This window comes from Danio aesculapii, chromosome 13 (genome assembly GCF_903798145.1).
Source record: "Danio aesculapii chromosome 13, fDanAes4.1, whole genome shotgun sequence".
Taxonomy (NCBI): Eukaryota; Metazoa; Chordata; class Actinopteri; order Cypriniformes; family Danionidae; genus Danio; species Danio aesculapii.
The window spans coordinates 17,147,108-17,169,399 of record NC_079447.1 but is presented as its reverse complement, the minus strand read 5'-3'; the positions used below and the strand labels follow the sequence as shown (position 1 = coordinate 17,169,399).

Sequence of the window (22,292 nt, the reverse complement as noted above, 5' to 3'; positions counted from 1 at the left end):
GGGCAGAGGAGAATCATGGGAGAAGGCTAATGATACAGATCATTTTGTGCTGTTGCTTTTCTTTCATCATGCCACTGACTGAACCACTGGCACAAAAAACTAGCAACACACAACATCTAGTCACTGCAACTAACCACATGTGACATGGGACTATTTTAATTTATTATTATTATGATAAACATTGAAATATTGTGCTACTTAATATTTTGTGGAAAATGTGATGCAAATTAACAGCTCAGTGTATATATATATATACATATATACATATATATATATATATATATATATATATATATATATATATATATATATATATATATATATATATATATATATATATATATATATATATACATAAAAACTATTTAAAGCACCATTATTTTTAAACCAAGCACCTTTGTAAACTATACCCAGCACATGTAACGCCAAGAAATTCATTACTGTAATTTGTTTTTATTTAATCTTTAATTTGGACCATTTTAAAACGTCATGTTCAAAGAACTTTAATAAATGTGTTAAATTCAGTACTGGTAATATTAAAATGTGGTTTCTGAAATATTGATAACATTATGCATAAAATTAATGAATTATATTTCTGTGTTACTGTACACAATTTATATTTAAGACTTTAAATGTTTTAATTTAAATGTTTAGATCTTTTTCATTTGGTTTTTGACAATTAAGTACAATTGTTGAAATCAAACCATAAACAAATTTTATTTCAAATATAATTCAAGCACTTCCAAGGACCTATGTTTGTTTTGAATTATTTCCCAGGCCTTAAATTTATATATTTATATGTCTGAAATTCAATTACTTTTAAGAAGCGTGGGAACCCTGTATCTAATATAGTAAATGATCGAGATGCGCAATATATCGAGTGTGTCCTTGCTGCAGCTCGTAGCATGATGGCATACTGGTTCAGGTCCAATACATAGTGGCAATCGGCTGTTGCTGGAAATCAGAATTATTTATATTAATTATTAAAATAACCCATTACATTGTGTTTTATTAACGTCTACTACACCTACCCCAACCCAAAACCCAACTCTCACAGTTAATAACGTCCACACCTACCCCAACTGTCAGAGTAGACTGGGCATTACAATGTCCACTCTATAATAGATCCAGTACATTATTGTGCTACAGACTGATTATTAATATTATCATCATAATTGACCCAATAAGAAAAGTACTGCCTGATATACTAAAAACAATGAACTTTGGATTATTTCCACCAACTTGTACACATCATATGCATGCTGCTGGGCATTAGAGTTTTGATTGGTGACTTTAGAATTTCCTCATTATCCAGAGATACAATATTTGCTGATACTTTGCAACAACAACAAAAAAATCAGCAACACAATTTTGAGTAAACAAGAATGTGCAAAATATTGGTCAGACTTTATAATAAAGTTTCATTAGTAATGTATTTACTAACATTAATTATGAAGAACATTTGTACAGCATTTATAAATACATTTACAAAAACATTTATAAATTTACTAATGCACTATTAATCCAAATTCATGCTTGTTAACATTAGTTAAAGCACCATGAGTTAACATAAACTAACAATGTATTTTCATAAACTAATACAACCTTATTGTAAAGTGTAGATGGACACGTGTGGTGTAAAAATAGAAGAGTTATTGTTATTTTACACACAAATAATCATCACATCGTATTGTTAGTCCTTTGTTATATCCAATCGAACGATATATTTCTTTGTATGATTAACCTATATTAAAAATATTAGAAAAACCAAAAAAAAATTGTGGTTTTCAGTTTTCAAATATAATAAAAGGTTATCGATTAATGAAAATCCCATTTAGAAAAGTAGTTCCATTTCGGTGCATTCCTAATGGGTGCCTTTGCCTTAACTTTTTAATAATGTAATAAATGTAAATTCTTTTAATAAATGTAAAGTGTAATTTAATTATTATTAAATTTAGTTTAATTATTAACAGTCAATATCTGAATCTGATTTTTACTAATACAATGTCTATATCCTAAAGAATGTATCCACAGCAAACTCACAAACCACAATGTCTAAAATGGCAACAACTCAACCACACTACAACTACAGCTACTTCATAAAGTAACTTGTGTTTTATCTGCTTTAACTATGTTGACTCAAAATGCTTAAAGGTATAAACTACAAACACAGCTAACGATTAATGAGCCAATGAAAGCTACCAAAAACACAAGAACAACATAAGCGGTATCATAAATGAGAGTCGATAAAACTGGGCCAGAAAGACAGTCCTATAGTGATCTGAAATAAAAATACTTGAGAGAAAGAAGGAGAGAAAGAAAATTGGTTTCTGGTGCATTCTGGTGCATCGTGCTGCAGCATCATGGGAATATAGCAAGCACCAGCCGAGTAGGAGATCCCTTTCACACACACACGCGCGCACACACACACAAACACACACACACACACACACACACACGCACACACTACATATTCAAAAATGAACACACTGTACACTCAAAAAAAAAACTTTTATTTGCTTGTTCAAACTACTTATTTAAAATGAGCTGGAAAACATTAAATTATTAAGATTTTGTTGGGACAACTTGATTTTTTATGTTCAATCTGCTATAATTAGCTAATTCTGTAAAGTTGACTTAATTGATTTGTGTTGGGACAATATGAATGAATTGTGTGGAACCCTGCAGTGTAAAATATGCAGAATTTGACAATTCCTTCATGTTGTCCCATCAAAAATCAATTAAAGGTGCAGTAGGGGATCTGCCTAAATGCTAACCGGTTAGCATAATCTTTCAAACACAATCCCTCTCCTGCCATCCAAAGCCACGCCTCCTGAAATCGCGAACGCACAGATTAAAAATGACAGAGTACTTTATAATACTACAATTCCCAACGAAAACTGTATTATATCTAGAACGCTGTCATAAAGCAACTACTGTATGCTTAGTGCTTGGCCGGTGGGGTGTAGGCATTACACTTATCACTAAGCTATACTTACATGCTATTTCAAACTGAATATTCAGAGTAGCATGGTAAACATATAGGGAGTGCGTCACAGGTCGTCATTGTTCAAAAATGAACCAATGTGATGTGAATATAAAACCAACTTCACCTCAGTAAAGCAGGCTAGGCGGAATAGCGCTATAATGTTTTGTTGTTCAACTAAATAAAAATCTACATTATCGATGCTGTAAACCGTCCCTTATGAAACTGAAAATAGTCACAGCAATCTTTTACTTGGAGATTTCAGTGGCTGAACATCAGCAGATCTGCGCGAACAGAGGTGCGCAGTTGTACAAATCTATATTTGCTGACAGACAGTTTGGGCTACTTATTAGAATTAAGGGAATTATCGGCCCAACAATATATAATTGGATGAACATTTTTTAGTTTTATGCCTTACCCAGAATATAAAAAGCATATAAATACATTTGATCATTTACTGTAATCATTACTAGTGGAATGTAAAGACACTTTCAACCAGCACAACCAAAACATGTTTCTGAAGACAATCACCTACTGCACCTTTAAGTTAACATAACAAATGTAAGTATATTGAACATAAAACAATTTAATGTGTATATATATATATATATATATATATATATATATATATATATATATATATATATATATATATATATATATATATATATATATATATACAGTTGAAGTCAGAATTATTGTATTTTTTTTTTTTTTTTAAATATTTCCCAAATGATGTTTAACCGAGCAAGGAAATTTTCACAGTATGTCTGATAATATTTTTTCTTCTGGAGAAAGTCTTATTTGTTTCATTTCGGCTAGAATAAAAGCAGTTTTTAATTTTTTAAAAACCCTTTTAAGGTTAAAATTATTAGCCCCTTTAAGCAATTTTGTTTTGACTATCTACAGAACAAACCATCATTATACAGTGACTTGCCTAATTACCCTAACCTGCCTAGTTAACCTAATTAACCTGTTCTTCAGTGTTTGGACTTTCAGCAGTGAAAATTAAACCACACTGAAATAAACTCTCTAAAACTCTCTAAAAACTGGACTGACACAGTTTTAAAGTTGTTGCTAGATCGGATATTGATGCGGCTGGAAGTTAAAAAGATTTATTTATATTGTTTATGAAATTTCCCATTTATTGTATTTTATTAGTCTACCCCCACCCCAACCCTAAACCCGTCACAGTACTGTAAAAATATTAATTATTGTTATACAGTGTCATAAAAAATGTGCATATCGCACTTCCGGCCAGCCTTATATCCGATCTAGACTTTACCCAGTTTCAATCTACTAGAACTTCTATGTTAAGCTGTTTTGACACAATCTACATTGTCCAAGTGCTCTAGAAATAAGGATGAATTGAATTGAACAAGCAGCAAAAATCTCAGCATGTGCACACTTGTTTACACTCAGAAAATGACAAAGTTAATAGGAAAATAAAATGACAAGAGATAATACAAGAGGAAAGAGCTTTAAAATAAGTGTCATCTGATGAATGCGTATTTTTTCTTTAAATATCTTGCATTCCTTCCCTCTTATTTTCCTATAAAGTGTTAAAGGTCAGTAAAGAGTGACATAAGACTCCAGAAAGTTACTACAAATGTGTGAGAGAGAGACAGATTGCCTATATCTGCAATGTGCTGACTGCTGACCTTTAATAAAGCAGAACAGAAGGCAGGACAGCAGCATATAATCCAGTTAGTTAGTGCATCGGTTAGGCTGTCTGTGATTTAAACCCTGCTGGTGGCAATAGCAGGTGCTCGGTTATGATAGATGCAGATGTCCGTACTTAACTTTCTTTCTGCTATAGCAATCCACTGGCTCGGCCGTAACTGAGGAATGGTATCTGCTATTTGTGTACTAGGGTTGTCACGATACCTGCATCGCATTTTACAGGCCGACGCCAGCTGAACTGTCACTCTCTAGACATGACGGCACTCTCGCGCTTTAGACGCATTGTTCCTTATGCAAGTTTGCAATGACAAGCAATTTGTCTCTGTGTCCTCAGATTTGTCAGCTTACCGAAGCTCAAAACTCTCAATTTATTTATTTTATATCTTTAATAATTTGGGAGTATATTTTAGTAGTTAATAGGGATGTCCAGATCCGATCACGTGATCTCACACGGTTTCAGACTCGATTGGAATCAGACATTACCTCCAGATCAGCACTCGAATGTATATGCATGTATATATAGATATTCTCATTATTTTTAACACATCTATACATCTTGACTTCACACAGAAACAGCAACGCGTGTAGCATGACATCACTTTGTGATGAGACGCTATTGGTTAAATGCTGGCAAAGGAGAACACGGAAACAGCTTGAAGCGGAAATCACGAGTATGTCTGCGGTCTGGAGGTATTACAAAACTTATAAGGACAAAATTGCCATAGCAAACTGTGACGTATGTAAACTTGGGATTGCAGAAGGCAGAAAGCAAAAGGCTACATTTAACACAACAAAAATTACACCCGACACAATACAGTGAGTTTACCCAGGCAACCCAACTGAAAACGAATTAAATAAAAAATAAGGAACATCCTGGATCTGTTTCTTTGCTCTTCTTTATTCTTTTTTGTATTATAGAAGTATCAGATTGGGTTTCGGTAGATACTCAAAATCAAATGACTTGGACTCAAGGGCAAAAAAACCTGATCGGGACATCCCTAGTGGTTAATATGAAATCTTTATTCAACAATGTTTTTGAAAGTCCTGCAAGGCTGCATTTACTTGGCCAAAACCACAGCAAATATTGCGAAATGTTAATGCAATTTAAATAACTGTTTTCAGTTTTATATATATATTTATTCATTTAATGTATTCCTGTGATTGCACATTAAATTGTTGTGATGAATGGAAATAATACTAATAATAATACTAATTCTACTAATAATAATAATATTAATAATAATAATAATAATAATAAACAAACTATATTTTATATAACGTCTCTAAAAGTAGCATCTCGAAGCGCTTTACATACATACATAGATGAACTATAGAGGTAAAAGATAAATGCATAACAATTGCATAAAAAGCAATGGTAAGATAATAAAAGCAATCAAATTAATACTTCAAATACCTTAAATCTTATTTTTTTTTAAATCACATGAAAGCTTCCCCTTAAAAGTAAGTTTTAAGTGATGATTTTAACTTTAAAGGTTACTTTTTATTTTGAATTAAAATAACATTTTGTCATTTACTTTGGTCTTTTACAGTGTTGGACACATTCCTTTAAAAGAGTAATTAGTTATAGTTACCTCTCACAAATAGTAACTGAGTAACATAATTGTAAAAGTAACTAATTACCAGGAAAAGTAACTATTGTGTTACTTAAAAAAATCTAATTTGTCAAATGACTATAAAATGAATGTAAAACACTGTACTTATTCTACACTAATGTTGTTGTGGGACAATGTGAGAGACAATGGCAGCATGTCCTCAACTATATATCTAGATATTATTTTGTTTAATTCTGTCTGAGTAATAAGTGTTTGTAGTAGGGTTGTCACAATACTGGAATTCTGTACTGAAATTTTAAAAAGTCCATTTACTTGAACATTTGAGCGCTGTTGATCTCTTTCTTAAACAACACTGATTTGCCATTGTGTTCACATGCTCAACAGAAATGACTGTGATTGGCCGTGAAAGTCATCAGTTCATCAAACTTACTGCTGTTTAGTGAGTGTCACCACTGATGACCTTCACAGCCAATCACAGTCATTTCTGTTGCGCACGTGAACACAATGGCAAATCAGCAGTGTTTAAGAACGTGCTCAACAGTGTTCAAATGTTAGCAGGAAATGGACATTTTTTAAATTTCAGTACCGAATGGTATCGAATTCCAGTATCGTGACAACCCTAGCTATAGTTACTTCTCACAAATAGTAACTGAGTTAGTAACGGAGTTACATAATTAAAAGTTACATAATTAAAAGTAACTAATTACAGGGAAATTAACTATTGCGTTACTATATCTAATTTGTCAAATGACTAACACTAATCTACACTGATGTGAGAGACAATAACAGCATGTCCTCAATTATATCTAGATATTATTTTGCTTAGTTCTGTCTGAGTAATAAAGGTTTAAGTGAAGAAAAATTAAGTTTTGATGTCGTTGTTTCATTTCCTCCTTTGGTAGCACAGCCCACGTTATCACCTGCGTAGCCACAAATTTTGTGGCGCCATGTGAGGTGCTTCATTAGATTAGAATTACTTGTCACCGAAGTTGCACGATACATAAACATTCTTGCCTTTCATCTCAACGATGGAAAAGTAGTGTGTATATTTCCAGGTTGCAAACGCAACTTTTGAACTTGTTGAATTTGCCATCGTTCTGACTGGCAAACGATGGAAATGTACTCTATCTAAGCCAATCATCATGTTCTCAATTACACCACGTTTACAGACACACCAATCATCATCACTGGTTGGTTATTTGGCCCACACCAGCCCCAAACATACACACACACGCCTCAGAGAAAGAGAGGTCCTATGGCTAAGAGAGATGCTGCTCACATGAAAACAGTAACTCATTTGATTACTCGTTACTGAAAAAGTATCGCCGTTAGTAATGCTGTTTATTTATAGCGCCGTTATTCCCATCACTGGTCCTTTATGATCAATTTAATGCATCCTTGCTGAATAACAGTATTCATTTGTTTCCAAAGATATCTTGACTTGTAATCTTCCGTTCAGACACACACTGTTCCTCTTTATTCATTAACAAAAACAACTAAAAGAAAATTCCAAGCCAGGCGGAACACAGCTGCATATTAATGACAAGTAACACAACTTTCTTTCAAAGTGAGTTTAGAAACATTGTAATTCTGTTAAAACAGTCACTTAATGTGGATGAATGGAGTTCTTCATTTAGCATTCCGGGTAATGCACACAAGCACATGGCAAGATGACATGAAATACGTCTGAAGAGTTGACGTCTCCTAGAATGTGACACGCTATGCACCATATAAAACTATTTTATTCATTATAGCACATGCATGTTTTATGCTATCACTTTAATTGCGTCCCTACTTTGGAGTTAAAAAATTCATTGGTGTCACCACAGGACCACTTAACATGACAAAATGTGAGTTTTCCAAACACAGTAGTGACCAGATATAGAACATAAGATGTACATACTCCCATGTCTATAAATATCTTTTTAATTGATGTAAATAAAAAAAAAAAAGTCCATGAACACATTATGTATAAGCTACTCACATACTCTTACATATAGACCGTGGGTGGGTTGGAGTGTCATGTGGAATATGCTGTGAATATTCTAACTGAACTATTAATATCCTGTAGCATATCTGGACCGGCGTACCACACGTCTCTCTCTCTCTCTCGCACTGTCTCTATCTGGTCTGTGTTACTGTATTACTGGATTGCTTTCCAAATCTCACATGAATGAACTGGATTAATTAAACGCCAGCATTCCTAAGAGAAATCTCAGACAACCCCATCCTTAAACCTCAATAGTGTGCTTAATATGAAAACTGTACATATGTAAAAGTGATAAAATTGCACAACACTTATATTGCATGGCACATTATTTTTAAAGCAGGCAAACTATTCACAACAGGCAAAAAAGTCAAATTGCACGCATGTGCCTACAGATATTACAACACAGCATCATACATGACCAGACACATAAAACATCAAAATTATGTGCATGGATGCTTATAATGTCACCAAAACCATGGTTGAAAAAGTGTGAACTTCTTAGCATTATGTCACAAAATATCAAAACAGGCAAAATAGAGTGCAAGTAAAGAAGTTTTCAAGCAAACCCTTACAAAAAACCAACAAAATCACATGTGGAACTCGGTCTGCACAATATTGGAAAAGGTTGACAATGTAATATTTTTTTTTAAATACAATTTCACCACATGACTTAAATAGCTCTATTTAAGAAGTCAGTATTTTAGATTGATTAGGATGATTTGTATGGAAGTGAAATACAAATATATTATGTGTAATTTATTATATACATATAATAAATAATCTACAGTCATAAATGATAAAGTGAATTAAACAGAGTTTTAATGGTTTTCTGGGGAGTGTCTAACAGTATTATGTATGTAATGTAAAAGAGCATTGCATAGTCTTCATCATATAAATAATTCAATAAAATGTTTTTTTTTTTAACTTTATGCTCTTTATGGTTTCTTAAAATGCTTTAAACTGTTAAAGTGCTCACATTGGCCTTAAAAACACAAGAAAATGGTAAACTTTCATTCTATGATGGTTCAATTCGACAGCGTCTCCACAAATCTCATGTGTTTTGACCTGTAGATTCTAGCCATCTACATTCATAGCTCATTATTGTAGATCTTGAGATGTGACTATTGTGGACACACACATTATGATATCAATGCTCAAACGATATATTACGCAGCTAATGTGAAACACACATGAAATGTTTGGTTCTAGGAAACTTTGATGTGAAAAAAACCCCCACAATATTATGATTACCTTTTATTTTTCACAAAACAATTTCCAAACCATATGTTTTATTAGTTTTCACGTGTGTTTCAAGCTCACATGGTTTTTCAGTAAGCTAAGCATTCTACAAAAAAGTAGTTTTAGGATGTTTTGTATACTAAAACAATAGATATTAGGGGTGTAACGGATCACGGTTAATCCGTGATCCGTACAAATCACAACCCACGGCTCGGACCACATGTGACCCGCGGATTAATAAATAATAATATTAAATAATAATTAAATAATAATTAATAATAACACAGAAGTACTGAGATAACAGTTTATAGTTTAGATAAAACCACTGATGTTTATGGTAAAGATTAAAATCACTGTCATGTGCATTTTGTGCACGCTCAAAAATTTAAGTTGTAGGCAGCAATTACATTACTTAATCAATAGGTGGAAACAACCAACCATCAAAAATATGCCACTGAATAATTCTTCAAAAATGACACATCTAGCAATGAAACATGACGTTTTGAGTGTATAACTGAATCAATTATTGAAAATAAAACTAAAAATAAATACGGGATGTACAAACTATAATGTTAGATTTATATATATATATAAATATATATATATATATATATAAATATATATAAATTATAGATTTAACGTTATCAACAACAGTAGTAACAATTTTTTACAGAACTGAATATTTTACTGTTTAATTTTATTCAGCTAATTATTCTTCATTTTATTTTCAATAAAATTACAGCTTCTAAGTTCTGTTTGTTAAAACCAATAGTGTCTCGCAATACTGTTTCTGTAATAAATGGAAAGCAAATTACATTTGTCATAGACTGCAATGAATTCATCTGCAATGAAATACTGTCATCCAATGCAACCTTCCAAAGTAAATCCAAAAGCCTCCACTGTGTATCTTTGTACTTGGTAAATGCCACCATCTTTACCCTCTAGCCTTGAAAAAATATGAAGTAAAATCTAGCATATTTACCAGGTCTCGTCGTTTTTGAACTCCAGCTCTCCATAAGCATCCTCAAAGTCCTCTCCGCCGCCCTTAGCGAGTCCCTCCATTGTGCGGAAAGGAATGATGACTGTCCCTCTTGCTCCTGATGTCCGCAGCACTTTCACCTCCATGATGCCCACACTCTCACTCACGTGCATGGAATCGCTTTCAAACGTGAAGATGCCTGCATGGTCATCATCAAGGATGGTAACCGTGGCAACGGCAGGAAACCCTATCAAGGCCTTGGGGTAGGGCAGGCTACTGGGCGACAGCACCTCATCCTCAGTCTCAAGAACACGAACGTTACTGAGGCGCACAAAGAAATGCTCATCCTCCTCAAAGATGTCGTCATCGATGATGCCTACGGTGATCTCCTTGACGACCTCACCAGGTTTGAACACCACTGTTCCTTCAGTGAACTCATAGTCCGCACCAGCATTCGCAGAGCCATCTTCCGTTTTATAATCCACATAGATTGTCTTAGTAATGTCGCCCCCTTTGCGCACAGCTGTGAGCAGAACAGCGCCGCAGTTCTCCAGACATTGATAAATGGCTGGTTCGAACATAATACGGGACACAAACTCTTCAGGCTCTTCTACGTGAACTTCTTGAACGCTTGCGCTGCGTTTGGCCTGTTCTGCAACATGCTTCTTGAGAATGTTTCCAGCACCCGTCATCATCCTTGTGGCCTGGATTCGATAAAACGCTCTGCTCTTCTGTTGGTGTGACAGTGCATAGTAGTTGGCCATCTCCACCAGCTGGTCCAGCTCCTTCTCCGGGTGTTTCTGCTTCAGGTCCTTCAGGATGCGGATCATATCTCTGCGAGACTCGTCTACCTCCTTGCCCTCAATCAGGCCCATTAAGTTACTAGCAGCTCCGCCGTCAATAAAATGAGAATTCATCATCTTCCCGTCCATTTCAATGCCTTTCGTGCGATCCCCCTCTGTTTCGATAATGACACCTCTGTGCTTGTCCGTGCGATATTTCTTGTGCATGAACTTATAGAAGAGAAGCCGACGGTCGGCTACCCACGCCAGGATCACACAAATAGGGAAGAACGCCAAGGTGAGAAGACCTTCCCAAACTTGGACTACATTGGGTGAGAACACGGCCAAGATCATGTAGAGCCAGATGTAGGCAAACACGCTCCATGCAGCCGTCACAAAAAACACACGAAGGTGTTTCACCTTCCGGACCTCCCCTTCTGGGATCACAGACACGCACAGGCCAATGATTACAAACATGTTGAAGGCAGCGCTGCCCACAATGGTGGATGGTCCGAGTTCGCCAGCGTGGAACTCATGTCCGCAAATCTCAATGAGAGACAGAAGGATCTCAGGGGCCGAGGAGCCCAGTGCCATGAGCGTGAGATTGGACACGGTCTCGTTCCACACGCGGATTGTCGTTGTCGTCGTCTCACCATTCGGCCGCTTGATGATGATTTCCTTCTCCTGGGAAGTGATGACTTCAATAGCAGCCATGAAGCGATCTGCAATAATTGACACGCCCAGGAACATGTAGATCATTGCCACGAAGTACACAATGACCCTGGCGATCTTGTCGCCCATTGAAGGATCCTCTGGGTACCATATGGGTAAGATGATGCCAGGCTTGCATCGATCCGTTTCCCCGACACATGTGGTGTTGTTTGTGAGAGGTGGGCTTGGTGTGGCTCGTGCCTCTGCACAGAGAAAGGCTGTTGCCACGGAGACTACGCCTAACCAGAGGTAGGCAGAAGTCTTTGTCCTTGAGCGATCCATGCACCCTCCTTCACCTCAAGGGTCTGTGCTCTCTAGCTGTCCTTCGGGAATCCAGCACTGGGCTGTCTTTGGTTCCACTCGCCGCCTGTGAAAGAAAAAAAGCAGGGAGTGAGAACAAGAAATCGGTAATTCACTCTTCACAAATAAGACCTCCCTGATGGAAGAAAGGCATCTGGCATCGGTGGCTGAGAGTCAAAGCAGCGCAAAAGTAACGCAGGGATGGGAACCTGCGTTTTCTGCACATAAACACATTATAGTTGGCTAGATTTGTGAGCAGTGCGTGTGTGATATAATATGTGAACTACTAAAGGGCCACACAGCAGAAAGCAAAAAGGCCTCACTCAGCAGGTGTGAATGTTGCCAGAATAAGCAATGTCCAAAATGACGCACTGAAAAACATCAACAACAGAGCAAGGGCAGCGTGTTGCTCCGTTCCAACATGCTGCCTAGTGAGGAAGGATTTTAAGGTAACTTGATAATAATAACAACAACAATGCAACTTTTTCGAACCAAACCTGGCAAAGCAGCTGTTTTCCTCCAGGATAAAAATAAACAAGATGGTGGGGACAGGGAAGATAAATAAAGGCACACACAAAAGTATAAATAGTTCAAGTAATTTTTTCTTCATAAGGCACGCCACTGCACAGAAACAAGTTTATAGCAATCTCCATTTTTAAGGTTTAGTGTAAGGTTGAAGTCAAATTCTGAAAGGAACTCATATAAACAGTACATGCTAATAGAAAAGGATCACCAATTATTATGCATTTCTTTACACAGCTTTCTGTTATAAGCTTTGAAACATGCTGACAGCAATGTCTTTTAAAATGAACCAAATTTTTAATTAGCGATGTACTGATATTTTGCTAATAACTACTATATTTAGAAGATGATAAGTAGAGCCAGACGGAATCTGCGGACGTTTTTTGCTATTTCTGCTGAGAATTTTGTTAAAAGTCTGCGGATTTATTTTGGGAGTATTATAACTAAAACTTTAATATATGAAATAAAATATATAATCTTTTTAACTTGTATTTAATGTTTAAAATGCAAATTCAATTAGATTCACTTCATTTGGTAAACAAAGCAAGTCTGTCATATATTATATCTACTAAAAGACAGAAAATATTACTGTACAAACTGAATTGTACATAAATCAGATGAACATTTTCATATTAGTCAATAATATTACTGTAATTTATTTAAAAACAGAATAAATATAGATTTACACACAATTACTCAAGTAAATAAACAGAAATAATGATGGGCTAAAAATCTGCGGAAAATTCTGTGCGCGCAGATTCCGTGTGGGCCTACTGATAAGTGATTAGATAATAAATACTATACTTTTCTCAAAATTTTTCTGAGACTGATTACAAAAGCTATATTAAAACAAAAACAGTGGACAACTATTATTATTTCAAAACTCTAGAAAACGGCAAAGAAACATTTAAGATAACATTATATATAACGATAACATTAAAAATAAGACTGTTGTCCAATACAGCTGTGGCTGGCCACCAATATATTGTGCAGCCCTACTTTTAATGCAAGAGGTACAAATATGGCACACTTAGGCCTAATCCAAATTCTACCCCGTAGCCCTTCCCCTTACCCCCTTTCCCGCATTCACATGAAGGGTGGCGGGGTTGTATGACGATATTAAGGCCCCTCATAATTTTGGGGCATGCAGAGATACTATTAGGGACCACAAAAAAATGGGAGTCCCACAACATACTTTCACATCTGTCACTCGATGACACTCGAATACCCTGTCAGAAAAGTCTAGTAGCTGGGAATGGCCCTTTTTACAGTGTCTGCTATAATGTTAAAGGTGCAGCAGGTGATTGTGTTCAGAAACATTTTTGGTTGTGCTGGTTGAAAGTCTCTTCACATTCCACTAGTAATGATCAAAGTAAATGATCCAAATGTATTTATATGTATTTTTATATTCTGGGTACGGCATAAGACTAAAAAATGTTGTCTGGCCTATAATTCCCATAATTCTTATAAGTTGCCCAAACTGTCTGTCAGCAAATGTAGATTTGAACAACCGCGCACCCATTCACGCAACATGTGATGCGCTGCCTATTTTGTTCACCATGCTACTTTAAATATTTGGTCTGAAACAGCATGTAAGTATGGCTTAGTAATAAGTATAATTCCCGCACGCTGCCGGCCAACCACTAAGCATACAGTAGTTGCTTTAGGACAAAGCGTGTGAGAGAGTGAGACTGATAAGTGAGACAAGTTTTGCTTGCTAACTACATAACTGAAAACGTGCTAGATATAATACAGTTTTTCGTTCAGAATTGTAGTATTATACAGTTCTATAAAGTGTTCTACCTGGCGAATGACATGATCTAGTGGGTCTCTGTCATCTTTAATGTACGTGTTCGCTATTTCAGGAGGCGTGGCTTTGGATGACAAGGGAGGGATTGTGTTTGAAAGATTATGCTAACCGGTTAGCATTTAGGCAGATCACCTACTGCACCTTTAATGTTGTTTTCTTGTGTTTACATGGATGAATATGGCCACGGCGTAAATGCACAGCTCAGTGATTTCTTGAAGATAAATAACAAAAAAATTACGCACATGGAATAACTACAGCAGTCACCATTGTCGAGCTTGTATGAAGTAAGAGATCGCGATGACATATGATAATGTGCGCGGGTGTTGTAGTGCTGTCCCTTTCCTTATGGGTTAAATTTGAAGCACTTCCCCTTCACACTCTGTTTCAAGGGCCAAATGGAAGGGGAAGGGGTAAAAAAAAAGAGAATTGGGATTGGGCCTTAGTGTCTTTCCAAGTAGAGCATTACAAATCATATAAAAGTGACTACTAGCCCCAAATTGTTAATTCTGTATTATTTACTCACTCTAATTTGATTCCACTGCTGTGTGACTTTCTTCATCATGTAAAAAATGTATTTTGCAGGAGTTTCAAAGATCTTCTCATGTTCCACAGAATGAATCTGTCATCCAGGATCACAAATAAAAAATGGAGAGTAAACGAAGACAGAATTTCTATTTGGGAAATTGGGGGTGAACATAACCTTTTTTCTAGGACGACTAGTTATGTATGCTGCCAAGGTATAGGCTGTAGGCAGGGAAGCAGCTTACTGGGTTTTGTAACAGAGCCTCTGTGTATCTGCTCTGGAAATGAAATGTGCGCAGGTATCACCCAGAGAGCTGGGAATAATTAACTAATATGAACACAGATTATTTCATTACATTTTTATCCCACAGCAGCAGTGGAGATCAGAGTGTGTGTGTGGGAGTGTGTGGGAGCAGCTCTGGTGAATCCACATGGAGATGTAGGTGGTGTGTTTGTGTCTCTCGAACAGAGAAACGCACCCAGAGGAAGTCTGTTTTGCTCAGGGGTTGCTTTTTTTGATAATAGATGTCTCATTTAAGTATTAACTATGTATCATTTTTCTTATCTGCTGCCATAGGAGACATGACTATTGTATTGCTTGGAAGTAGAAAAGTTTGGGGTCAGTATAAGATTTGTCTTTTTTGAAAGTAATTACTGATGTATTTAGAAAGGAAGCATCACATTGATCAAAAGCGAGAGATATTTATAATGTTAGAAAAGGTAGGGGAGAGCGTGGATGAAAGTAAGGTGGGCTGAAAGTAACAACGCGATTTTCTCAAAGCCCTGACAACATTTGCTTTCCAGGCTATAACATCACATTCAGCATGCAACCCTTGATGGAGCTGCCAAATATCATGTGATTTCAGGATCGTGTCCTGCGGTTAGGTCTGAATTTCAGTTTTTAAAAGAAAAAAGTCAATTATTGTAGCAGTTCTTGTTTCCTTATTACAAGTTGTGTTTCTCTTTTCATGCATCACACTAATGATCAATCTGCAGGTTATTTAGTGCAATAACACATCCTTAAGTTTGGAATGTCTGAGTTTTTCAGTTTAAAAGTAAATCAGGTTTAAATTGCAAGAGTTCCTGTGGGGATGAAAGTAACACTGTTATTTATGTCCCACTGCTAATAGCCATACCTTATTTTTCACGTCCACATTAGAGTTTACAATGTTTTGACTTAGATGTTTCATAAAATGTATGCATATTGCCAATAGTTATTAAAAATATTCAAAAATTTTAGAAAATGTTAGCATAATGCATTGAGGGATTGTTTTTTAAATATTTGATGGAAGTAAAATTTAAAATGAAAATGCGTTTAATATTTTTTTGCAAGAATAAAGGACAAAATATGTTTTTAGTGAACATGAACAAGGTCATAGTCAGATATATTTACAATCAACAAGATTAAGCCAGTAAATCTAGCAAATATTGTGTTACTTTTGACCCTTCCATGTGTTACACTATAAAACCCAATAGTAAACTTTATCAAATAAAATGAGTGTAGTTAACTCAAAATCTGCTGAAAGTTAATTCTACTCAAAAAGAGTTTTGAACTCAGTGTTGAAGGTTGTGAGTTAATTAAATATGTAACTAATTAAACTTAAATGGAGTAACTTCACAGTACTCATATAGATTTGTTTTTGAACTTAAATGGTTTGTAGCACTCGGTTTCCTCAAATGGTTTGAGTTGCATTAACTTTTTGGGTTTTACAGTACTCAGTTTGAGTTCTCTTCATTTATTGGGTTTTACTGTGCTCAAATTGCTTCGTTTACTCAAATGGATTAAGTTCACAGTACTCATTAGGATTAGTTTTTGAACTTAAATGGTTTGTTGAAATCTGTTTCCTCAAAGGGTTTTTGGGTTTTACAGTGTACTTTTGTTTCTACTGATGGGGTCAAAATTTTCTTTAGTCAAAAGTTTCTTATCGTCAGTTAAATCTCTGTTAAAAGAGCAGTATCAACAGATATTAAGCAGACAGTCTCTACTAATACTCAAATGGACCATCAAAATAAAAATGTTACCAATAAAGAATAAGCATTTGATTATTGAATTTCTATATTTCAATACTGTTAAACTCCAAATGAAAAGCATAAAGTGTGTTTTTTTTTCTTTTATTCTTGCTCTTTTGTTTTCATCTGTGCTTAAATTTATTTTATTTTGTATCATATATATATATATATATATATATATATTTTTTTTTTTTTATGCTGCTGTATTACCCTACAAATGCTTCCAATCAATATAAAATTTGAAATTCTTTTCAAATAGGGTCATCTTGTGAAATCATATTCACATCGCAATATATAATTGCAGGAAACAAAATATCGCAAATATCAGTTTTTCCATTATCGTGCAGCTGAAGAGCCAAAACCAATGTTCTAAGAATCTAAACAACCTCAAGATTTTGAATAAAGTTTGTGACTGTAATGGTTTAGAGCATAGGTCTCAAACTTAATTCCTGGAGGGCCGCAGCTCTGCACAGTTTATAGTTTAGAGCTATAAAAAAGTATATTATCTCCAAATGTATTCATACATACATGTATACGCAGCATATTTCACATTTTTGGTCTTTGTAAATATTTGTGTGTACTGACTCTTTAGAGTTGCTAATTAGTCAACGTCTGCATTTAATCCAAATTATTTTCCTCCAAATTAGCAAAAACTGTTTGTTCCTAATTAGTGGGAAGGATCATGAAACACTGCACTACGTGTGACTCTTTACATTGCCCGATCCATTAAATATCCCATGAGTCCTTCAAGTAACATTCAGAATTCAAAAACCCAAAAGACAGCAGGAGAGATGCAGATGGACAGAAGTGGAGTCCGAGAGAGCCATCAGGCCAGACCTGATTACAGTGAGTAAAACAAACACTCTCACACTCACACATATGCAGTGGGCTGTAAGTAAACAGCACAGTGTAGAAACAGAAGGCCTAATGAGGAAAAATTGTTTTGTAAAGCAAAAGAGCCCTGCCTGAAGCCTTGAGCTTCCCCCAACTCTCTCTGTCTACTCCACTATATACGTGCATATACAACATTAAAACAGAGAAAGTCAAAAATAGAGGAAGAAAAAGAGCCATATGGCATACTGTTTATACAGAACTGAAAATCGTAAACTTATCACACACACACAATTATTGACATGATTTTATGTCACCAGTCTCAAGTTAACACTCAAACAGTGCAGATCGAAATTTGGAAAACTTTTTAGGTCTCAAAGTCAATAATATCGCCATTAATCCTTATCTCTTGCAGTTATCACTAAATATATCTATCTAAATGTATATATATATATATATATATATATATATATATATATATATATATATATATATATATATATATATATATATATATATATACACTGTATATCTACCGCTGTGTCAAGTCTGTCCATTTAGAACAGTGCACATGTTTTAATAACTGATTATGGTTTGTACTATTTGAAGTAATTTTGTGTTTGTGTGTTGTGATATGCAGTTCTTTGTAACTTTGTCCTAGGCTGCCTGTCTTATAAGAGCTTCTGGTTAAAAAAATCGAGTAAGTAAATAATACCATTTAAGAGAGTGATTTCTATTTTGATAAAGTTAATACACAATCTTTTTCAATGACGCGATAACAGCACCCTTGTAAACCTGATTATGAAGTGAACATCTTTTTTCAGAAATGCTTTTTAACTTTGATCTAATTTAATTGGTTTTGAGTTGTGACGCAAAGTCATCATGAAATGATATTTAAACTTCACTTGTGCTCCACTGTTTAAGAGGACAGGTGGACGTCCGAAAATAAAAAAGCAAAATGAAAAATGAAAATCTGGTGGTCAAACTGTTTTGGAAACCACTGACTTTCATTGTCTGGGACGTTTCATTCTTGTGTCTGCTACAAATTCAATTTAAAGTAAATTTGTGACCAAGAAAGTCAAAATTTGGGTGAAATATTATTCTGTTACTATTAAACTCAACAGTAATGTATATTTCTGTCAAAATTAAACAACATACTTTTTCTGCCCTGTATTTCTTGAAGGTCCTGTGAAATTTTAGATATTTTTATCAATATGATATTAGTATCAATATGTTAGTCTTAATAATATCTATTGTACTCCAAAACAGTGACAAAATTCACATTTAGAAGACATAAAACTGATATAAACATCCAAAGCTTGTCACTTCTGCTTAAATGGATCAATCATTTTTTTGACGCCACCTCATACTTTCGTTTCTCATCAAATCTTGACCAATCAAACGCTCTCTCGTATCTGGCATGCCCCGCCCCCTTCAAAACGCTTCTTGTTTACTTGTCATTTGTTGCACTATTTATTTTTAATGTATTTGATTGCCATAAAGAGCGACGCAGTAGATAGTGCTGTCGGCTCACAGCAAGAAGGTCACATGTTCGAGCCTCGGCTGGGTCAGTTGGCGTTTCTGTGTGGAGTTTGCATGTTCTCCCCGTGTTTGCATGTTCTCCACACCCAAGCAGGATTTCCTGTCTGTTGCATTTGTACGTGTGTGCATGTACTGTATATGTATCTGTAATTGCGTAGAAATTATGGAAGCAGGAAGCCAATTGATTTTAGACGATTCGATTTAGACGTATGTGATTCAGACTGTGTGAGAGATTCACTATTGATGAGCTAGAAGATGCTGAGAAAAATCACACAGCAAAAATCTGGTGTAACTACAAACACACCTTCACACACACAGTCACAGTCTCGTTTGTGCTGACAGGTTGACCTCTCTTCATATTTCGCTCTTATTTTTTACACTAACAGGACAGGCATCAGCAAATATCCCCTGAACAACATCACATGCAAAAGAGGATCTGCTCCTCTGACAGCATAAGCAAAAGTGTGTGTGTATGTGTGTGTGTGTGTCTGAGGTGGCACTCTGAGGCATTTTATCCTTATAGATGCTGAGTGTCTGAAGCTAAAATTCCATCTTATCCCTACACAAGGTGAGACACTACAGGTTTTTTACACACCTGTCAATTTTGAGCTTTTCATATACACTACCTGACAAAAGTCTTGTCATTGCCAGTTGTAAGAGCAGCAAATAATAACTTAACTTCTTGATCATTTGGAAAAGTGGCAGAAGATAGATTTTTTTTTTGAATAATTATCAGTTGAACTGCATGCCAATCATCACAAATACTGCAGAAGACCTACTGGAACCCTCATGTACCCAAGCTTCTCACAGAAATCAGTCAAGTTAGGTGAAGGAAAAATCATGGTTTTGCGTTACTTTCAGTTTACATTCAGTTTAAATTCAGAATCCTGCAAATTCTTCAGCAGGATAGCGCTCCTCATACTTCAGCCTCTACATCAAAGTTCCTGAAAGCAAAGAAGGTCAAGGTGCTCCAAAATTGGCCAGCCCAGTCACCAGACATGAACATTATTGAGCACGTCTGTGGTAAGATGGAGGAGGTATTGAAGATGAATCCAAATGAACTCTGGGAGTCCTGCAAGAACGCTTTATTTGCCATTCCAGATTACTTTATTAATAAGTTATTTGAGCCATTGCAGAGATGTGTGGATGCAGTCCTCCAAGCTCATGGGAGTCATACACAATATTAATTATTTTCTTCACTGCACCATGACTTTATATTCTATACTGTACATCATTTCTGTTAAGTGACAAGACTTTTGTCTAAGCAAAGTCAGACCTTACAGTCGTAATTGAATCCTTAAGGCATGATCATATTTCATTTTGGTAAAATAAGCATAATCTAGAGGCCTTCGCCTTTCATATTAGTCACGTCTGATACCAAAAGTTATTATTTGTTGTTCCTAAAACTTGGATAGGCAACAAGACTTTAGTCAGGTCGTGCAGTGTTTTTTCAGTGTAATGTAAAGAAAACTTCCAAAACACAATTTTAAAAGTAGAATTTCATCAAATTGGTGCCTGTAGATTTTAATTACAATACATGGCTCTCTACTACAGCCACACTTACAACACAGTTTATATATATTTATATTCTGAAGGGTTTTTATAGAGGGATATCTTTATTATACATAACTTCTTTGATTATATGCAATCAAATATTCAATGCCTTTCTGACTGTTTGCTGTTTTTCTGAAATATTGCAAAATACAGTATTGAAAACTGATTTAAAAAGCCCATTCCCAAAACACCCTCAGTAAAACCTCTGACTCTAAATATGTCAAAAAGTAACACAAATTCTGAACCTGACTTCATCCATAGTTCAGATTCTTGTGCTAGAAACATATGCAAATAAGCGCATATTTAATGAAATAAAGTCTCATTTGCATATTTAAACAGGAAACCACAACGCAAAGACATTCTGCAATCCGTAATGTGATCTATCAACTAGGGAAGTATGATGACAACTATTAATTTTTTTACCCTATTCACCTGCAGTGTCTTGCCTGAAGTCAGCACCTGTTACCATAGCAACACAGAGGAATGCGTGGGACAGGAATATTTTTATGAGTCTCTGAAATCATGCTCATAAAAATCAAACAAAGCTGGGATGTGTGTGTGTGTGCGCTCCGAGGCGGGTTTGTATCTGCTTGGACCACAGTGACTAGGCGGTTTATTTACTGCGAAACAACCGAACTATCACACAACATTTACGTCAAAGCACAGCGAGCGTCACATGCGGTCGACGTCACATGCATGCAAAGTTACTGCTGTTTCATCACGATGAATACACGTGCATGCACACAGAACATCGCTGCATTTAAAGGGACGGTTCACATAAAAACGTACTTGTCCTGGTTCTTTCTTCTGTTGAGCACAAAAGACTGTGACAATACAGCATTTGTATGATCACAATTACAAGACATGTTGGGAAAGGTATCCATTGCATGACAAAATATACTATGGAAGTCAATGGGTACTGGTAAACATTCTTCCAATTATCTTCTTTTGTGCTTATCTGAAGAAAAACCTTTTAGAGTTTCTAGAACCACATAAAATTAATTAACAGCTTCCGTATTTTGTTTTCTGCTTATTTGTGGTGGTGAATTGCATTATGGGATGTTGATCTCTGCTCTGTCAACATTTGGGGCCCGATAATACACTCGGCGCAATAAGGCGTAAGACCTGTTTGGCGCGATATGTTGCTATTTTCAGACCAACGCAACCCTAATTTTCACGTTTTGCACCATGTTGGGTAAATAGCAAATCCGTTTGCGCCACTTTGTGGACTGATCGGTGTGCCGGTCTAGAAAGGAG

The 22,292-nt window shown here is 35.6% G+C and overlaps 1 protein-coding gene across 2 annotated transcripts in view; it reads right to left on the bottom strand.

Annotated features, from left to right (window-relative positions):
- Window positions 1-22,292, bottom strand: part of slc8a3 (solute carrier family 8 member 3) — a 93,698-nt gene that overhangs the window by 58,696 nt on the left and 12,710 nt on the right. For both annotated transcript variants that reach the window (XM_056471172.1, XM_056471173.1), the window contains exon 2: window positions 10,455-12,311. In XM_056471172.1, coding sequence (XP_056327147.1) covers window positions 10,455-12,226 — 1,772 coding nt within the window. In that variant the 5' untranslated portion in view covers window positions 12,227-12,311. The remainder of the gene's footprint in view (window positions 1-10,454; window positions 12,312-22,292) is intronic.